The sequence below is a fragment of the Solanum lycopersicum genome, chromosome 2, assembly GCF_036512215.1.
Source record: "Solanum lycopersicum chromosome 2, SLM_r2.1".
NCBI lineage: Eukaryota > Viridiplantae > Streptophyta > Magnoliopsida > Solanales > Solanaceae > Solanum > Solanum lycopersicum.
The window spans coordinates 51,290,293-51,306,571 of NC_090801.1; the positions used below are offsets into that span (position 1 = coordinate 51,290,293).

Sequence of the window (16,279 nt, forward strand, 5' to 3'; positions counted from 1 at the left end):
ATCCATTTGACATTTAAATAAAAGTAAAATGAGTTGGATATATCGATTTGACCAACTAACATCCATAAGGGCATATGTAGACCAAAAGTTTGGACGCGAGGGTATAAATTGACCAAACTTTAAACAGGGGTATATCTAGACCTTTTGAATAGTTTAAGGGCATATTTGACCCTTTTCTCTTGAATATAAATGTCAAGTGATAATAATAAAAATGATGTGGAAAATCCATTTGGCATTTAAATAAAAGTAAAATGAGTTGGATATTTCGAGTTGGCCAACTAACGCTCAAAAGGGCATATGTAGACCAAAAGTTGGACGGCGAGGGTATAAATGGACCAATCTTTAAGCGGAGGGTATATCTAAACCTTTTCAAATAGTTTAGGGGCATATTTGACCCTTCTCCCTAAATTATAATAAATATTTTGGACCAACAATACTTTTAAATGAAAATATTAACATAAAGTCATTACATGAATATTTGTTTTAATCCTTTCCCGGTTTCATTTTTATATAAATTATTAATATTCGGTAAACAAAATACATACAGATTCATAACAAAGTGAGGTTTTAGGGTTTAGGGTGTTGGAGAAGAGAGGAGTTGTGAAGAGTTGAAGTATCAGTTCGTAATGGGATACGTGCAAGAAGCCAGAGAAAATCACGTCAAAAAGAAGGTTGAAGAAGGTATATTCTCTAAACCCTAGATGTCAATTCCTCAATTTCACCATTAAAATTAGGAAAATTGTTCATACTCTCATCTTCATTTTGGAGTTTACTTCTCATTGAACTAATTGAGTGCCTCTTTAGATTGGTGGTTCGTGATTTTAAAATAAAATAGCTTTTATACACTTTTTGTAGTATTTGGGTACAACTACCTTGAATTTTAACCTACATTAGTATTAGAAGTATTGCAGCTTATAGTATTTTTTTTTGTGTAGTTTTAAGAAATCTGTACGAAATAAGTCAAATTGAAATGTGACAAGTAAGGGTGAAGGAGGTAGGACATTTTATTTCTTTATGCAAGGGGAAAAGAGAAGTTTTTACAACTTTCCGTTCATTTCTGAGGTATTAATGATTGTTGGGTAGTTGGTTGAAAGATGGTTAACTTTATTATTGGGAGGAAGAAACTGCGGTTTTAGACAAATGAAGATTTAACAAGATAAGATGTTTCATATTGGATTAGCTTAATGGTGGTGTAGAAACAAGTGCTGGGAAAATTATGGTTCTTCTTGCAAGTCTGTTCGATTATCAGACTTTCATGTCCTGTTTATTGGATTCTTAAGGAAGATATATGATGTCTTCATTTCTAAGGGTTAAAACATGACTATTGGATATGAAAATTATATTTATTATTTTGCCTACGACATGTTATTAAATATTCAGCAAGGACTCATTAAAGAAAATAAAACAAAATGGCATCAATCTCATCCTTTATCCTGTATTTTAGTACTAATTGAATGTGGATTGGTATAATGTATACAATTTGAATTCTTCCTACTCTAAGAGTATTTTTCTGAACAATTGTTTCCTCTATAAACTTCAAGGATGTTTCTGCATTAAGAAGGTCATCACCATTTTGCTTTAGGATTCTTTCTCTTATCTGATTTTCCAGAATGGAGATAGACCAAGGGCTTGTATAGGCGACTGGAAATTATGTGGTATATTCCGATGCCACTTATGTTTTGGCAGTTGAAATGTATAATGAAGGGCTGAATTTAGTAGGTGGATGGGAATTATTTGGTATATTGTGTTGGCTTTTTCGGTTTTGATGTCTAAATGGGAATCAAGGGGTGTATTCCACGGGAAACATTTTGGTTATCAAAAGAATTCCACGTGAAACATTTAGAGATAAGATCAAATAGGTTTTTGTGATTGTTTCGAGGCTGAAAGTTTTTAAGTAACTAGTATATTGAAAAGAAAAAAAAGGGAGCTTCACACCAGCTAGGCAGTACAAGAATCAACAATCCTTCTGAACAAAAATCAAAAGGAGGAGGATATCCGTGATGGTCCTAAACTTGCAAGTAGTCAATGAAGTACTATCTACCTCCTTTACATCCGGTTGATTACACCAAAAAAACAAAAGCAACAGACATCTGTATGTTAAGTAGAAATTTCTTTCCTTCTATAAACACCTGCAAGTAGGCAGGAATGGTATACCAAACCTTCTTAAGAATTTGCTAACAGTAGTCATCTTTAATAAATTTAAACAAAGAGAGCCCAAATCTGGCCAGCCACTGGACATTGCTAAAAGAGATGACTTGATAAGAATCGGGTATCTGAATAAACAAGAAACTAATGCGGAAGCAAAATTATAAAGATTAAAGACCGAAATGAGAAATGTGAAATTCGAGAATAAAATCCCTTAATTTCAAGAGAAGTGCTAAGAACCGTAATTGATCTTAGTATTTCAAGAACTTAGATCAAAAGTGATCTAGACCCGACTACAATTAGTATAAGTATAATTACCTTCAGTAATTTACGAATAAAAAGCAAATATATCAAGTTAAAATTAATCTTTTCTCTTAAGAATCGTTTTTAAAGGTTGTAAGATAAATCCCAAGTAGCCTCACCCAAGGCCCAGGGGTGTAGCCTAATGAAGTGGTTGAGAACCCTGAGGTCTCGGATTCGAAGCTCAGTGGTGACAAAAAACACTAGGTGATTCTTCCCATTTGTCTTAGCCTTGGTGGATAGAGTTACATGGTACCTGTTGTTCATAAGAGGTAGGTATTTTGTGAAGTTAGTCGAGGTGCGCGAGAGTTGGTCCGAACACCATGGTCATCAAAACAAATCAAGTTGCAACACAAAAAGGTGTAAAGGAGAAAAACTCTCAATTAGTAATAATGTTGTTCAAAGTGAAACAATCTGAAATAGAATGGGATTAGAATATATTTTTATGGAAATAATAAAATCTAAGTAGGAAACTTAAACTAGGAAAACATATAAAAATAACACCAAACATTCTTCCCTAAGGAATAAGACAGTTTCCAGCTTAAACCAGAATATGTGGGCCCTTCCCAAGTCATTTGCACATGACTTTTTCCTCCATTTGGATGAGGATTTTAAGCTCCTTTTTTGTTAGCTCATGTGGGCCGCGATCTTCTTTCATTTGGACTTGGACTTGAACCATAATATATGTGTAGCACTTAATTCATTCTTCTCCACAATTTCTGGGCTTTTCTTTCATGATGATATCTTTTTAATTTCCCATTGAAGCGCAACAATCTTGGCTTGTAACTGCTTATCTTGAGACCTGGATGATTGTTTTCTTAGGGCTTCTAAAGCATTATCCTTGATTGTGGAGCGATATCCCTCTCTTCTTGAAAAGAATTCGTCCTCGAATTTGACCCTACATCAAACAAGGACAAGTCGGCAACATGAAAGTAGCACTTACTTAGTACTCATTGGGAAAATTCAATTTGTAAGCATTGTCTCCAATTTGCTCCAGAACTTTGAAGGGTCCATCACCTAAAGGATGCAATTCAGACTTCTTTTTGGAACCGTTCTTTGCACATGTGAATCCAAATTAAGTCCCCAGACTCAAAAATGACTTGTTTTCGCCATTTGTTTCTGCTCAAGGAAACTTGTTTATCCTCAAAGATGGGCATTGAAAGACGAAATAAACAAGTTGCCTTGAGGAAACAAAGGGTGAATTTTGAGTACGGGGAATTAGTTCGGATTCACATGCGCAAACTTCGGTTTTCTTCCAATAGAAAGTCTAAATTGCATCTTAGAGATGATGGATCGTTCAAAGTTCTTGAGCGAATTGGAGATGATGTTTATGAATTGAATCTACCTGATGAGGTATTAAGTAAGTGCTACTTTCATGTTGCTGGGCTTGTCCAATTCTTTTCAAGAAAAGGATGGTGCTATAGAAGCTGTAAGAAGACAATCATCAACGTCTCAAGATAAGGAGTTGCAAGTCAAGATTGTTGGGCTTCAATGGGAAATCAAGAAGAAGCATTGAAGAAAAAACCATTATTGCTAAACATATTTTATAGTCCATGTCTAAATGAAAGAATACGGAGACCCACATGAGGCTGAATTTCTACCAATCCTCGCCCAAATGCTTTCCCAGTTTAAAGTTTTCTCGTTAGATTTTATTATTTCAATCAAAGTAAAATTCTAATCCATTCTATGTGGGATAGTTTTCTCCCTATATAGGGTAGATTTTATTATTTTTGTTAGACAACATTATTAGTAATTGAGAGTTTCTCTTCTTTACACCTTCGTTTGTGGCTACTTGAGATTTATCTTACAACCTTATGAATGATCTTGAAGAGTTAAAAAATTAAATCTTTAACTTGTTATCTGGTTCTTATTTGTAAATTTGATGACCTTACTGCTGAAAAATAAAGGAACAAATACTACTGTTTCACACTAAATTCACTGATATTACAACAATCACGAGTACACTACTAATATAATAAATCACATCCTAAGACAATAATGAACTTACTTATATAATCAAAAAGATCACAACCTTTCTAGACATTCGAGAGGCTAGAAACTCTCCCAGAATTCCCTTTCCTTTATTTTCTGAATAACCTTCTTTTTAACTGCCCTGTCCCTATTTCTACAGGAAAAGCCACCCATTACATGTGTAACTGTCTCATGACAGTTACCAAGTTTCGTAATTGTTTATTTTGGCCTCCTGGAATAAGTTTTTATAACTTGAGGCACATCAAAATTAAACAAGGTAATTAGTCTTATACTAATTGTTGTTTCTAATTTCTTCGAAATAGGGGTCTAGATCACTTATGATCTTAGTTCTTGAATTGACTCTATTAGTATCATAATTTGTTTTAATCCGCTAATTTTGAATACTAAGATCAATTAAGTTTCTTACCACTTTTCTTGAAATTTGGGATGTTATTCTCAAGTTTCACATATGTTTCAATTTTTGTCTTTGTAATATCGCTTCCGCATTTGTTTATTCAAGTAACCCGATTCTTATTATGACTACTGCACTCCACCTTACTAAAGACCAAATGAAAAGACCTCCCATCTTTATTCCCCTCCCATGAAAAAAATTCTCCTTATTGTATCTAGCTTCTTTCACACTTGCAGGCATTGGAAATAGAAACATGAGATAAATGGGTAGCAGTCGAGGACACTATTAATGAGAATAAGTCTACCTCCCAATGATAGATGTTTGCATTAAATTTTTTTGATGAATTTCGCATTTCAACATATATATATGGTGTGCCTCTTTATTATGCCTTTTCCTGTCGCATAGTCTCATGTAAGCGTATTTACTCAGACTTGAAGAGAAGTTCATATCATGCTTTTGTGGAACAGTCCATGTGGATTTGGCTTTTTTGTGTCCGACTGTCTGTTCTCTTCCTTACAAAGTCACTTATGTTTACGTTGTGCAAGTCTTTGTGATCACATATGCTATCTGATATATGTGAATATCTGTCATGAAACTTTGATAAATATCTGTAATGCTTTACTTGTTTCATCAGTTTTGCTTTCAACTTAAGTTTTTTTTTTTTTGTGTCAAATATTTTAGCTCTGCGCAGTAAAATGAAGCAGAAAGCACTCAAAGAATGTGATCGATATACTACAAAATACGCTGAGTGTGCCTCAGGAAGAACAATATCTGTTGTTTGGCAGTGTCGCAAACAAGCCAAGGAATTAAATGAGTGTCTTCATCAGTAGTAAGTCCCTTATCTTGATTTAACTTAACAGTTCTCTGGACTTGTTTATCAGTAAAAAGTTTCTTTATCCTTGAGGTTGTCATGGTAATTTTTTTCTTATACGTTCTTGGTTATTTACTCACAAAATAGGATGCTTTTGTTATTTTTCTTTTGATTGCTGAAAGTGGACAACAAATGATAAGAACAGCAATGTAGGCTAAAGAGAAACTGTGGGGGCGAAATGAAATCATGGACTGCAGTTTGGGGATGCTTTTGTTATTTTACAGGCTTACATGCAGTTGTTTTGCAGAAACCTTCTCATTCACAGCTCCTGCTACAAGGAGTAAGATAGGAAGTTACTACTGTTGAATTTTCTTGAACAATTTTACCACGGAATAAAGTTTTTTTTTTATAACCGAGAAATCCGTCTGTGACCCGCCCTTTGGACCAATCACAACATTCTAAACTCGGTGGATAATGATCTTTAAAGTATGATCTTAAAAGTGCCATGCCGTCCTCCAGCTACCTAATTGCTTCCGCCTTCCACCTTCCACCTTCCACCTTCAAGTGTTTATGTGGCAAGTTCCCACCATTTATTATCCTTTTCTTTTTCTTGACCTTATCATCTTCCGTACTCACCCCACCCCCAAATTCTTTCTCCTATTCCACTGCCACCTCTCCCTCCTCCAAAAAAAATCTTCCTCCTTCCACCAATCTTTCCGCCTAGCAGCAGGAGCTCCACCTCATCCTCATCCTCCTTTACCTTCTGCCTTGCCCTTACTCTGATTTTACTTCTCCTTTACGGGTTAGCCACCACTCTTCTCAACGCCGCCCATACCGTCCTTCTTCTCCCCTCTTGCTCTTTTTCTACTACTTCATTCTCAACTTCTCAATCACATCACCACCTCTCCCTCCTCCTTCCCACCCATTTCCTCTTATGCGAGCCACTAATGCTATTCCCTCTTCTCCTTTCCTATTTTTTTACCTTTTTTCTACAATTAGGGGTATTTTATTAAGTATTGAAGTAGATAGATGGAAAACTTGCCATAAATAATTGAAAGGGGACTACAAATCAATTACTTGGAGGGGCATTAACAATACTTTGACACTCGATCCTCTTAACAGAAGATTCTAATTAATAGTACAAGCTACACTGTAAATGCATTGAAAACCGGTGATCTCTTGTTTGTTCTTGCTTAGTTTGGCTTTTAGAAGTGTCATAAAAGGTGTCCTTCTAATGACATGTAGGTATCAGAAGGTGGTATCTGTTGAACTTATACCCAATACAACCAACCCCTTGCAAAAATGAATTTTAAATTTCTTGCTGATGAGCCCAATTATCTGGTTTGGTGGCTCTTTATTTTACTGACCTTTAAAGTGTGGTTCAACTATTTTTTCTCACACTCTAGTGAGAAATTCTCTCAACTAGTCCTCCAGAGAAACTGGCTAAACTGCAAGTTTCAAATACTCGAGGTACTAGAAAGTATACAAATATATGGATGCTGTCAGCTGTATACTAATTTACAGTTGGTGATGGGTGAACTGTCAATCCTAAATATTTTTTGGCTGTCGAGGTTGTAGTGGTTTTATCATATTTTACTTTGGTATCTAGTTATGGGCTAGTTGTCCAGGAAATTTCTGGCAGATAAGCTGTTGTTATTGTTCCTTATTTGCGAGCAAAGGTGAAATTTGTCAAGTCCTTATCATATGATCATTTGATCATATACAATGCGTTTTGATGTATAAATATCATCCATAACATAAAAATCAGGGGCCGATTCAGGGTGTTGGGCGAAGGTTCACAGAGTCCAGTAACTTTTGCATAGATCCTATTTAAGAACTACGAGTTGGAACCCATACACAGTATTTTGTTTATCTACTGGTAGAAAAGGATTTTTTAAAGCTCTACTACCCTCTTTGATTGGGGCTTGAACCTGTAGGCTTTTATTTGCCTCTTTTTGTTTTTTCTTTTCTAATTTGAGATGGATGGGAACCCATAAATTTCAATCGTGGATCCGCCTCTTCCTAAAAGGAATATGGGTTGAGCAATTATAGTCCCTTCTTCTCTTAGAAAAAGGTTATGCATCCAGGGGGATAAAATTGCACATGCAAGTTCTGCTTTTTTCTCACCAAACGTCCATCTAATTCGACCTCTTTAGACACAAACCAAATGTAGGATAAATGAATATGGGGACTGTAACCTTATTCATCCTTTGTTGTGCCTGTGAACAAAATAACCACTTTTGACTGAAATTCCCAGTACTATAAATTTTATGACGTCCTCTAAAGCTGCATTGTTTTTCTCTGTCCTTTCGTGCAGCACGAATGACTCTGTTTTGGAAGAAATGAAGAAAGCATACACGCTCCAACAGAATGAACAGGGATCACTTAGAGTTTGAGTATGCCTTTCATGGTTCTTCGAGTTAAGTTGTCTCCACATTGTCTGCAGTTCAGAAGGCCTTCACTTTCTTATCAGGATTTGGCTGTGATTTGTGATCGAGCAGTACGTTTTTGCCTTGTTGGGTGCATTTAGTTCTTGGTGGAACTCACAGAAAATTGAATAAATTTGTGGTTCTCAAGTTATACATGCTACACTTGGTCACTAATTTTCAAATTGGGTGAGGAGTGAACTTCTTTTTCCCCTTGTTTCAGTTATGCAAGTCATTTTGAGACGAGTTCATTTATTTTCTGAAGTCTGTTGGTACTCTATATTGCGATATTAGAGGTGAGAGGTATCTTGTGGAATTAGTCAAGGTACGAACAAGCTGATCCGGATATCCAAATTATGGAAAAAAAAAAGAGGAAAAAGGACTTATTTGTCAATAGATAACATAGTTTTCCAAAAAAACAGTTTTTATTCCGTCTTCAAATATAATATGAGATAAGTCTTCTTTACACTTTACAGTGAAGAATATTAAGACAATTTAGTTTTTCAAATCAGAACGCAAGGGGTGGGGGGATCTAATGGAAAGAAACCCATTTTTGTTTGTTTGGTAAACCGGCACCAAAAGTAATTGAACTGAATTAACACAAAATTATCCCCTAACAGTGAACTTGAAAAACACACACTATATTTATGAAAGTTAATATTCATAAACAATTCTAACTATTCAATTAAAGCTTCATTGGCACATTGACTATAAAGTCCATATATAACCTGAGTCAATTTTGCCATAATAATATTTGTCTACGTATTTGTTCGCAAAAAGGAATTGTTTAAACAAACATATCAATCGATTTTTACAGAGAAAATGCATCTATATGGAGCTTAATATGGATATCAAATTCAAATTTTAACTTTGATATGAAGTATGTTTAGTATCATCTACTTTATTTTCTTTTGTCATCAAGTATCTTCTCACCTTTTTATCTTTTTGTTCACTTGCTTAGTGTTTACGTATTATATTTTTATCGTTTTATCTCTGCCTCTTGCTTCATATATATATATATATATGTGTGTGTGTTACAATAGTAAAAAATATATTTTTGATTTAAACGTTCAAAACATTTTATTACGTATATGTTTGCTTGTTAATTCAGGGCGGACCGTTTTAAAATCTTAAACCGGGCGGCCCGGTCGAGTTATTTAGCTCACTCCAAAGAAAAATAAGAACCCTTCCACTTCCACAAAGCCCTTAAACCCTCAGTTCAAAAACTTGTTCGTTTTCTCTGTAAACTCTCCATTATCGATCTGGGATCTGGTGTAGCTTCCATTTCTTTTGGCGAAGATGTCTGTTAAGGTTCTGAATCCAAATGCAGAGGTGCTCAATAAATCTGCGGCGCTTCACATGAACATCAACGCCGCCAAGGGTTTACAGGATGTTCTAAAGACAAATCTTGGTCCTAAAGGAACCATCAAGATGTAAGTTTCGCTAATTGATGGTTATACTTTGTTTCGAAGTCTTCGATTCTAATTTTACTAATAATTGACAGGCTTGTTGGTGGTGCTGGTGACATTAAGCTTACCAAGGATGGTAATACATTGTTGAAAGAGATGGTCAGTTCTTCCTACGCTCAACAATTTATAATATTATTTTTGTCCTCGGTATATGCTGCAAATGACGAAAATGATGCATACATTAGGGGTGCAGAATGAGAACAAGTTAAAAATTCACGAGTTGTAATATATGGTCTTGAGAATTACTTACCTTCTAGCTAGTGATAGGCCCAAGGTGTATCTTTTCCACATAGTATAGCTACGAAACTTAATTGTGGTGTTTCAATATTCAATGTTGGGTTACCCATGTTAACTCGAAGCTCCATATGTCTAGTCCCTGACATGCGAGGACAGTTGGAAGTCTGCATCGGTTAAGTGTATGAGCTTTTGTATCCTTATATGATCAACGGCAGTTCTCACCAGTTTAGCTAATTTCGTGGTCGGCTTAGGCCTATAGTAACTTTTTCCAACAAGAACTCTACCTGTTTTATCTATTTTATTTCTAGTTTCGTGGATGTTGCTTCTTGATTTTACCTTTTGTTATCGAACGTGTTGGGTTGATGTTGATTGTGGAATCAGATTCTGTGTTGATGTTTGTCACTTGGCAGTGTCCTGCAAACTTGGCTACACATTTAGATGCAGGGATAAGTCTGAAATTTAGGGAATTCCAAATTTTAGAGGACTCCTAGTTTTTTTTAGGAGAAAAATGATTGCGTAGTGAGTACTGTAGCGAAATGGGCTCAAAAGGATATAGAGGATTTGTATAGCCAACCTCAACCAGTTTGGTATTAAGGTGTCTATGTTCCTATTTTGTGTTTTCAGAAATCAAGTACACGAATTGACCTTTTCAAGGAAGTGGAAATTGTCTTGTAACAAAATTTATGTACTTCTTAATAACCTAAGCTTGTCTTAATCTCATGAGCATATCACAAATGACTTAGTTAATTCTTCTAATTTAAGAATATCTATCTGAAGATCAGATTTTGTCCTTGTGGAGGATAAATGGAAAATAAATCTTGTTGCTCTGAGGTAATTGATTTATTTTTCTTTGAACCTAAAAACTGCAGCAAATTCAGAACCCAACTGCAGTAATGATTGCTAGGACTGCTGTAGCTCAAGATGATACTAGTGGGGATGGTACTACGTCTACTGTGCTTTTCATTGGGGAGCTCATGAAACAATCTGAACGATGCATAGATGAAGGTTTGACACATATATATGTATATACTTTCTTCAAGCAACTTTATTGCCTTATATTTTGGTGCACTCTACATCCATGACACTAGAAAAGAAAAGCAAAACAAGGAACTGTGCCGCTCTTGTTCATAAAAGTAGCCCTCGAGCTTATGGGTTTAAGCATTCCCTTGGAAAAATAGATAGAACTATAATTGGAAGAGAACTCTCACGAAAGCAAAAACATTCAATGAAAAATTTCACTCTTTTTTACTTACTATTTCAGTGTGTTAAGTATGCGATCCTTAAAAAAAATCTTATGCATAAGTATCTCCTTTGGGTTAAATTAGGTAATCATTTCTTGTTCCTTTCTTGCAGGGATGCATCCTCGTGTGCTAGTGGATGGTTTTGAAATTGCAAAAAGAGCAACTCTACAATTTCTTGAAAAATTTAAGACTCCTGTAGTAATGGGTAACGAGCCAGATAAAGAGATATTGAAGATGGTTGCAAGAACGACATTGAGAACAAAGGTTTCTTCTGCAATATTTATTAAATAAAGATTTTGATTCTGCTGTTGATATGTTCTTCCTTTCCTACTGGTGCTAATGCAAATTTATTGTTTTGGTGCAGTTGTATGAGTCACTGGCTGATCAGCTGACTGACATTGTTGCAAATTCTGTGAGCACCCACTCTTATTAGTTCTTATTATTTGGCTAGTTCATTTTTTTCTCTTTGTGACATGGTGTTCTGGGGAAGGAGGGAGTAGGGACCAGCTGATGCTGATCTTTATTGTGTTTGAAAGTTTTAGATATATCAGCAGTCTCCTCTGAAAGGAGAGAATTTTTTCATTGATCTATTCAGACACAAGTCCGACCTTTTTTGTTTTGGAGAAATGATGCATGATGAACTATATTGGTTGTTTTGTGGCATCATCATTCATTACATACTTTGCAATTTGTCTATGGGGGTTTTTATGACCAATCTGGCAATAAATTCATTATTTACAACTTTGTACCACAGGTGCTCTGCATTCGCAAGCCTGATGAAGCTATTGATCTTTTTATGGTTGAGATAATGCACATGCGTCACAAATTCGATGTAGACACTCGTTTGGTATGTGGAATGCTATTCTTGGCCTTTCTACATTTTGGTTAACATTTTTTTAATAAAATGACTGGTATTGAAGATAGTTGTCAGCTACTGACAATGACCACATAGAATAACGAATATCCTATTCTGATCTGTCAACTTCTGGACTGGAGAATACAATTTTACAAATTTCAAAATTGTTGGCGATTCTGGAGCAGATACTACTTTTCACATAAAATTTTAAATGCATGAAAATCAGTTCAATGTAACCTCATTATAAGTTTAGGCGATAGTAAAATAAAGAATGCTGTCTACCGAAAATATTTCACTCTTGAGGTACACTTGTAGATTTTTTCTCCTTCCAGGTTTTATTTAGGATGGTGTAGAAGGAAAGTATGATTGGACTGATTTAAAAAATGAAAAAAGAGAAAGTAGTTCAGTGCTTAGGGTAAAGAGTGAAAAATTAACCTTACAATACACAGTGAAAGATGCCTATAATTCTGACCATGTTGGAGGTCTTGAAGATATATTATCATGTGGGTTTAGAAACCTTCATGCAAATTTTAATGTGTCACCTCATTAATTCTTACTGCTGTTAGGTGGAGGGCCTTGTACTTGATCATGGTTCAAGACATCCAGACATGAAAAGGCGAGCAGAGAACTGTTACATTTTGACTGCTAACGTCTCTCTTGAATATGAGAAGAGGTAATAGTGTTAATCCAGATTCACATTGCTTAGATTTGCTTGGTCGTGATAAGTTCTTACCATTGATCAATCTTCTCCTTTCTCAGTGAAGTGAATGCAGGTTTTTTCTACTCAAATGCAGAGCAGAGAGAGGCGATGGTTGCTGCAGAACGGCGTTCTGTTGATGAGAGGGTGCAAAAGATAATTGACCTAAAGAACCAGGTATGCTGTGCAGGTGGTTGTTTCCCATTACTCTTGTAGTGTAAGAAATCATTATAATGTTCAATGCTGCTGGTTCTTTGTAGGTCTGCGCTGGAAATGACAAGAATTTTGTTGTTATCAATCAGAAGGGGATTGATCCTCCATCTCTAGATCAACTTGCTCGGGCAGGAGTAAGTTGTTGCTCTCTTTATTCAGTTTCTAGTAGCTGAATGGTTCAACAGCCAAGCTTGCACCTTTTGCATTTTGGTTTCTTTGGTTGCTGTGTTAGCAACTTTTGAACTAATTAGTCTGATTATGGCTAAAACTTGGGTTTGTCTTGGTAAAATAGAAAGAACTGCATAGAACCCATGTAATCCCCCCTCTCTTTGTTCTTTAATTAGTACAAGAGAAAGGCTGGGGGGACAGGAGCTTAATGGTGATAAAATGCACAAATGGATCCTGAAGATTCCAAATATCTTCATGAAAAGATCAACAGACACATTTTGGAACTTGTGAAACTCATCATAAACTGCTTAGTACAACGGATCAGTTGGATGGAGCCTTCTTGTCTCTTCTATTGTTCTTAGTTAGAACTCAGAACTAGTTTATTCCATAAGCTCTGTGCCTTTTCAAATCACTTGTTTACAACACTCAAAAAAGTTTCTTTGAGACCATATGCGGATGAACTTTCTTTATTGCACAAGTTCTCTGCCTTTTGAATAATTTGTTTTCAGCACTTAGTCAAAGTCCGCCGATCCCAGCTTGTTTGGGACTAAGGTGTAGTAGTTGTTGTAGCACTCAATCAAGGATCCATGAGAACATATGCGATAAGCTGTCTCTCCATATTATCATGTGCAAGAGCTCGAGTTGGTAGAAATATTGAGGAAAGAAAATGTGATGTATAGTAACCTTTCATCTAAGGTTCTTGTTTCCTGAAGTACACTGCTGAAGTACCTGAATGCTTTTACACCTTAACCTCTTACGATTAACAATTCCTCTTTTGGTTTAATGACAAATCGTAGAGTTTTACACTTCTCTTTGATGCGTTGTCACAACTCACAAAATAAAGTTCTCATTTTGTTTGGACGTTGTAACTATTTAGTACTTCTGGATCTTCTTTCCCAAAGTATTTTTCCCCTTGTTACTAAGATTGCAATATGAGCAGTTAAAAGGGAGGTTGCATGACTTAAATGGGTTACATGAACTTGAGGGCTTGTCTCCTTTTGACCTCCCTAAACGTTTTATGTAATCATACTTGTTTCATGATCCAGATAATCGCACTCCGGAGGGCAAAGAGGAGAAATATGGAACGTTTGGTTTTGGCTTGTGGCGGGGAGGCAGTTAACTCTGTTGATGATTTGACTCCTGAGTGCCTTGGCTGGGCTGGGCTGGTCTATGAGCATGTTCTGGGTGAAGAGAAGTATACCTTTGTAGAAAATGTTAAAAATCCTCATTCTTGTACAATTCTTATCAAAGGTACTTTAGGTGCTTAATGTTCGTCAAATTGTTTTGTTTGGTCTCCTGTTGCTTATCATTGTAGTGAGCTGGAGAAGTCGATCTCAACCTTCAGTGCTGTTTTCTTTACAGGGCCTAATGACCACACAATAGCTCAAATCAAGGATGCAGTTCGTGATGGACTAAGGGCAGTAAAAAATACCATTGAAGATGAAGCAGTTATACTTGTATGTTACATTTTTGCCAATATAAAACTACAGTTCTGTTATTTGATCAGCAAGATTTATCTGTGTTTCCACATGGAAGCTCCTTTACATGATGTTTGTTTGTACCCTTTTTACTCTGTTGTTTTTTGCTGCTTGTTTATCTTTGGTGGCCAAGATGTGCATGCATGGGTCTGCTCCTAGGGCTTTAGTTTTGTGATTATGTGGGTTAGGCACATATCTTGGGTTTTTGAACCCTATTTTAGACAGAAGTGTGATATGTAAGTGGAAAAGGGTAGAGGAGCAGGCTGATCATCCACCGAGTTTCAAATCGTTTGCACTGGTGCTCAGGATTTCTCGGTTATGAAGAAAAGTCTATATGCATAGGAACACAGTCTAGTTTATGTGAGGATATTGCTAGATATCATTATAATCCTGTGCATTATTTGGTATCTTCTCTGTTGGGGCTAAGGAATTTTTAGTGTCTTGTGTTGAACATTTACAAAAAATGATGTACATGAGTCAGGACGGGAACACTTTATTGACTTCATAACCCAATTTTCCCTCTGATTAACGGAGGTTACAGCTTCAACTATCAACCAACTCTCGACTCCAAAACTAGATGTGTTACAAGTTACTGAATTATAATTTGCATGCCCATCTGATTATGGAATTTAAGCTTTCTCACTTTTTCAATTGTTGAATCACAATTTACATTTGTATTATGTAAGAACGAGGCCATGACTTTCTTGTTCCTAAGTTGTAGTCTTGAATGCTGGCTTTCAGGGTGCCGGCGCCTTTGAAGTTGCGGCTCGACAACACCTTATTAACGAAGTGAAAAAGACTGTCAAGGGGGTGTGTATATGGCATTATCACTATCCTCTACCTCCATCTATTAAATATTTTCAAGTACCGTATCTGTCTTCTCACTCTCTATATGTTTGTCTCGACAATATATTTACAGCGTGCCCAACTTGGAGTGGAAGCTTTTGCTAATGCCCTCCTTGTTATACCAAAGACACTTGCTGAGAACTCTGGCCTTGATACTCAAGATGTGATCATTGCTCTAACGGTACCTATCTTTTGTGCATGCAACAATGGATACTTTAAATCAGTCTTTCTAACATCTCAACTATTTTCAGGGAGAGCATGACAAAGGAAATGTTGTCGGACTAAATCAACGCACTGGAGAACCTGTAGATCCACAAATGGAGGGGATATTTGATAATTATTCCGTGAAGCGTCAGATTGTTAATTCTGGGTATGTGGGAACTTTTCGTTCATTTTCTGTTTGCTGTGGTGTATGAGCATGTGTGTGTTTTATGTATGTTTACATTGTATCATTTCTGGGAGTTTAATTTCTCTTTTTCTGTTTCTTCTTTACAGGCCTGTTATAGCATCTCAGTTGTTACTTGTTGATGAAGTAATTCGTGCTGGAAGAAACATGAGGAAACCAACTTAGTTGTTTCTGTCTGAAAATACTTCACTGATTTTCCTGTACTTTTCATCTTGCGATTGTTTTGGAATTATCAGAGGAAGGATGAAAAAACGAAGGTGGAGATAGATGAAATAGGCGTTGAGAGTAGGGTGTTTTCATTGGTCAGTTTGACATTGTTCTGAAAGATTTTGCTTGTGTAATTTCTTGGTTTTCCAGTTTTTCTAATTTTCCAATGTCATATTGAAATAAAATTCGATATGGTTTGGTTTTCTATTTTTCAACTTAAGTTTTGTATAACTTTAAGTTGTACTTTTCTCGAGTTATATCTTCTATCAACCAATATCTAAATAGACAATTTAAATCTGGATTTTGTGAATCATGAAATTGATTGTGTTTTAGATATGGTAGCGAACTCAAGCTTCACCACTTATCTTTCTTTACATAAGAACCGGAACGAGACTT

The 16,279-nt window shown here is 35.9% G+C and overlaps 2 protein-coding genes across 3 annotated transcripts; both read left to right on the plus strand.

The window, feature by feature from the left end:
* Positions 1-441: 441 nt before the first annotated feature.
* LOC101258915 (uncharacterized) lies at positions 442-8,320 on the plus strand. Of its 2 annotated transcripts, XM_004233450.4 has the most exons (4): positions 513-681; positions 4,577-4,693; positions 5,510-5,657; positions 7,957-8,320. In XM_004233450.4, exons 1-4 carry the CDS (start codon positions 627-629, stop codon positions 8,033-8,035), a joined length of 399 nt encoding a protein of 132 aa, XP_004233498.2. In that variant the 5' UTR covers positions 513-626; the 3' UTR covers positions 8,036-8,320. The 2 variants fall into 2 exon arrangements, with proteins under 2 accessions (XP_010317193.2, XP_004233498.2); XM_010318891.4 differs by lacking the exon at positions 4,577-4,693 and having other exon boundaries at positions 442-681.
* A 672-nt stretch (positions 8,321-8,992) lies between these two features.
* Positions 8,993-16,201, plus strand: LOC101258617 (T-complex protein 1 subunit zeta 1). Its single transcript, XM_004233449.5, has 15 exons — positions 8,993-9,498; positions 9,570-9,633; positions 10,641-10,776; positions 11,125-11,276; positions 11,377-11,424; positions 11,767-11,859; positions 12,435-12,541; positions 12,628-12,742; positions 12,826-12,912; positions 13,993-14,197; positions 14,309-14,403; positions 15,166-15,234; positions 15,344-15,451; positions 15,522-15,640; positions 15,766-16,201. The coding sequence occupies exons 1-15, from the start codon at positions 9,365-9,367 to the stop codon at positions 15,839-15,841; spliced, it is 1,608 nt and encodes a 535-aa protein (XP_004233497.1). The 5' UTR covers positions 8,993-9,364; the 3' UTR covers positions 15,842-16,201.
* Positions 16,202-16,279: the final 78 nt, after the last annotated feature.

What these genes read in the sequence shown, in the direction of transcription:
- LOC101258915 (XM_004233450.4), top strand. Translation starts at nt 627, where the DNA reads ATGGGATACGTGCAAGAAGCCAGAGAAAATCACGTCAAAAAGAAGGTT. An exon ending in CAAAAAGAAGGTTGAAGAAG is followed by an intron (nt 682 to 4,576) that starts GTATATTCTCTA and finishes CTATTTCTACAG; the next exon opens with GAAAAGCCACCCATTACATG. An exon ending in AATGAGTGTCTTCATCAGTA is followed by an intron (nt 5,658 to 7,956) that starts GTAAGTCCCTTA and finishes CCTTTCGTGCAG; the next exon opens with CACGAATGACTCTGTTTTGG.
- LOC101258617 (XM_004233449.5), top strand. Translation starts at nt 9,365, where the DNA reads ATGTCTGTTAAGGTTCTGAATCCAAATGCAGAGGTGCTCAATAAATCT. An exon ending in GAACGACATTGAGAACAAAG is followed by an intron (nt 11,277 to 11,376) that starts GTTTCTTCTGCA and finishes GTTTTGGTGCAG; the next exon opens with TTGTATGAGTCACTGGCTGA. An exon ending in TCGATGTAGACACTCGTTTG is followed by an intron (nt 11,860 to 12,434) that starts GTATGTGGAATG and finishes TACTGCTGTTAG; the next exon opens with GTGGAGGGCCTTGTACTTGA.